Source organism: Mus pahari, chromosome 17 (genome assembly GCF_900095145.1).
Source record: "Mus pahari chromosome 17, PAHARI_EIJ_v1.1, whole genome shotgun sequence".
In the NCBI taxonomy this organism is placed as follows: Eukaryota; Metazoa; Chordata; class Mammalia; order Rodentia; family Muridae; genus Mus; species Mus pahari.
In genome coordinates, this window is record NC_034606.1 from 39,862,678 (window position 1) to 39,865,024 (window position 2,347).

Here is a 2,347-nt window from a genome sequence, read left to right on the forward strand (position 1 = left end):
TTTTTTTTTTTTTTTTTTTTTTTTTTTTTAAGGTCACCTTTGATTGGACAGCTCCTATTCCTGAAAGTGTTTCTTGATCTGCCCACAGGACCCAAGGGAGAACCCAGAATGAGCCAACACTTACGTGTGACGGCCAACAAACAGTATTTCTTTTCTGTAGGGCACTGGGACGGATTTGAGCAGGCAAAGCTGTTCTCTGCTTCACACACATGACAGGTGATCTCTGTGGGCCCACAAGTGGAACGTTGGAGAGGAAAGAAGAGAAAATGAGACCACTGTTCATCCTGCAATACCAAACCTGTCATCCTGTTCCGTGTGACTACCAAGTCCAGTGAGCCCCCACTTTCCCCACGCCCACAGTCTACTTCATGCCGCCTGGCCTTGGCACCTCTGTCTGGTGCCTTCCTCTCTTTTCCATTGGGTGTTTCCTGCATGAACCCCAATTCTCAAGCAGAAACCCCAGGATCAAGAAGCCATCCATCCTCAGACCACCCTTTACTTTCAACCCCAGGGTTCCGCAGCCACCCTTCCTCCTCCACTCTGCGCGTTTCGGGGTCTCATCTTAGATGGGCAATAGAATCTCCCCTGGGTCAGGATTAAGGCAGCTTCCAGTTTGGGGGAAGGCAATGGGGGCACCCTCTCCCACAAATTGCCCATCCCCAGACATGCTAAAGCTCCAAGGCCAGGGCGGTCTTGGTTTTCTAGGACTTCTTTCACAAGAAGGAAGGGTGATGGGAGAGACAGACCAGGAGCCCCTGGGAATGAGCAAGCCATGCTTGCCCCTAGAGGAAACTCCAGATCAGAAGCACATTCACCCCACCCCAATGTCCAGCTGTAGCTTCATGACCTTGGATCTCACATTCCTGGACTTTAGTGTACCTTACCACAACGGACTCTCTCTGGAGTCCCTAACCTGCGCCATATTGTGTCTTCTAGGGGATTAGGGATCAGTACTCACGGTCACTCTGTGCCAACGGTAAGCCCAGGACTATGAGCAAGGCCATTAGGAACACCATCTCCAGAGGATGCTTGGTCCTGTTGAGGAAAGGAGCGAGTGGCTAGCTCTGTTCACTGAAGTCCCCAGTCCCGCGTGGCACGGAACGCTCCCTCTCCTGGTCCGGATGCCAGCCCCACCCCCACCTCGCCATTGCCCCTGGCCTCCTTATCTCCACGTTCGGCTGACCACCATGGGGAATCTTTCTCACACCTTCTACCCCAGATAATCGATGTTCCGGACCGCTTGCCGGCCCTTGAAGTGAACGAAATGAACGGTTAACTTGCTGGCAACCCCCAACCACACTCACTTCCTCAGCAGCCCGTGCCTCGGCGGCGTGTCCACGGGTCCCTGCATCTGACTGGCGAAGTCAGAGACTCAGCTAGTTTGGGGTCGCTCTCCCCACACTGCCCCCTACAGAGTGCCGTTGGTGTGCTCTTTCTGGAACATTCCGGCTCCCGCCAGCCTCCGCGTCTCATTGAGGTCCGCCCAGAGAGGACGGAGGGCTCAGAGTCTGCGTGACACCCAGCTAACAGCGCCCTCTGCCTGACCCCACGGTAGTTACTCACGTCCTAGGAAGAATCTTCTTCCTGGCAGCCAGACACCAGACAACCCAACTCTGACTAGATGTGGTGCCAGAGCCTGACTGTGTTCAGATTAGTTCCGTGAACGAACACAACACACACAAGCTACTAGATCGACGGGTTTTCGGGAACACAGCTCCTTCAGTCTGGCACAGGAAGCGCGTCTGCAGATTTTTTTTCGTTGAGCTGTCCCATAGAGAACTCCAGCCAAACCCATTCCCATTTTTCTTGCTTCCTTTTGACCCTGCTTTCTCCCCACGGTCCTGTGATGATGTTTTTATTTTTATTTTCCACAGTTGCATGAATTCCCTAGCTAGAATTTAGCATAGCATATTAAAACAGTCTCCTTTAAGATAGAAAAATAATTTTTTTGGCAGAATTTTTATGTTATAGGCAGTACTGCATTGTCTAGAATGTCACTCTCAGTGTATAAAAGCATGCACAGGGGCAGCTTCCCACCAGTGATGTGGAAAGCCAAAGGGTTAGATGTATTTGGACCATTATGCCCAAGTTACTGCATATATCAGTGGATGACTTTGTCCTTATGATAAACATAGGTAATAATATGTGCACTATTTGTTTTTAAGTAAACAGCGTTCTTATTATTGTCTGGAGTCTCACTATCTTATCAGTGCAAACAGAATCCTGGAGTAGCCAGGCGTGGTGGCACACACTTTTAATCCCAGCACTCGGGAGGCAGAGGCAGGCGGATTTCTGAGTTCGAGGCCAACCTGGTCTACAAAGTGAGTTCCAGGACAGCCAGGGCTAT

The 2,347-nt window shown here is 51.0% G+C and overlaps 1 protein-coding gene and 1 long non-coding RNA gene across 2 annotated transcripts in view; one reads left to right on the plus strand and one right to left on the minus strand.

The window, feature by feature from the left end:
* Ly6k (lymphocyte antigen 6 family member K) overlaps positions 1–1,510 on the minus strand; it is a 3,027-nt gene extending 1,517 nt beyond the window's left edge. Inside the window, exons 1-3 of the mRNA XM_021217382.1 lie at positions 1,305–1,510; positions 959–1,035; positions 125–223 (exon numbers count right to left, since the gene is read on the minus strand). Coding sequence (XP_021073041.1) covers positions 125–223; positions 959–1,035; positions 1,305–1,351 — 223 coding nt within the window. The 5' untranslated portion in view covers positions 1,352–1,510. The remainder of the gene's footprint in view (positions 1–124; positions 224–958; positions 1,036–1,304) is intronic.
* The window catches only part of LOC110335298, a 15,646-nt gene extending 13,461 nt beyond the window's left edge, over positions 1–2,185 (plus strand). Inside the window, exons 2-3 of the long non-coding RNA XR_002381153.1 lie at positions 161–331; positions 937–2,185. This is a non-coding gene — a long non-coding RNA (uncharacterized LOC110335298). The remainder of the gene's footprint in view (positions 1–160; positions 332–936) is intronic.
* The last annotated feature ends 162 nt before the right edge of the window (positions 2,186–2,347 follow it).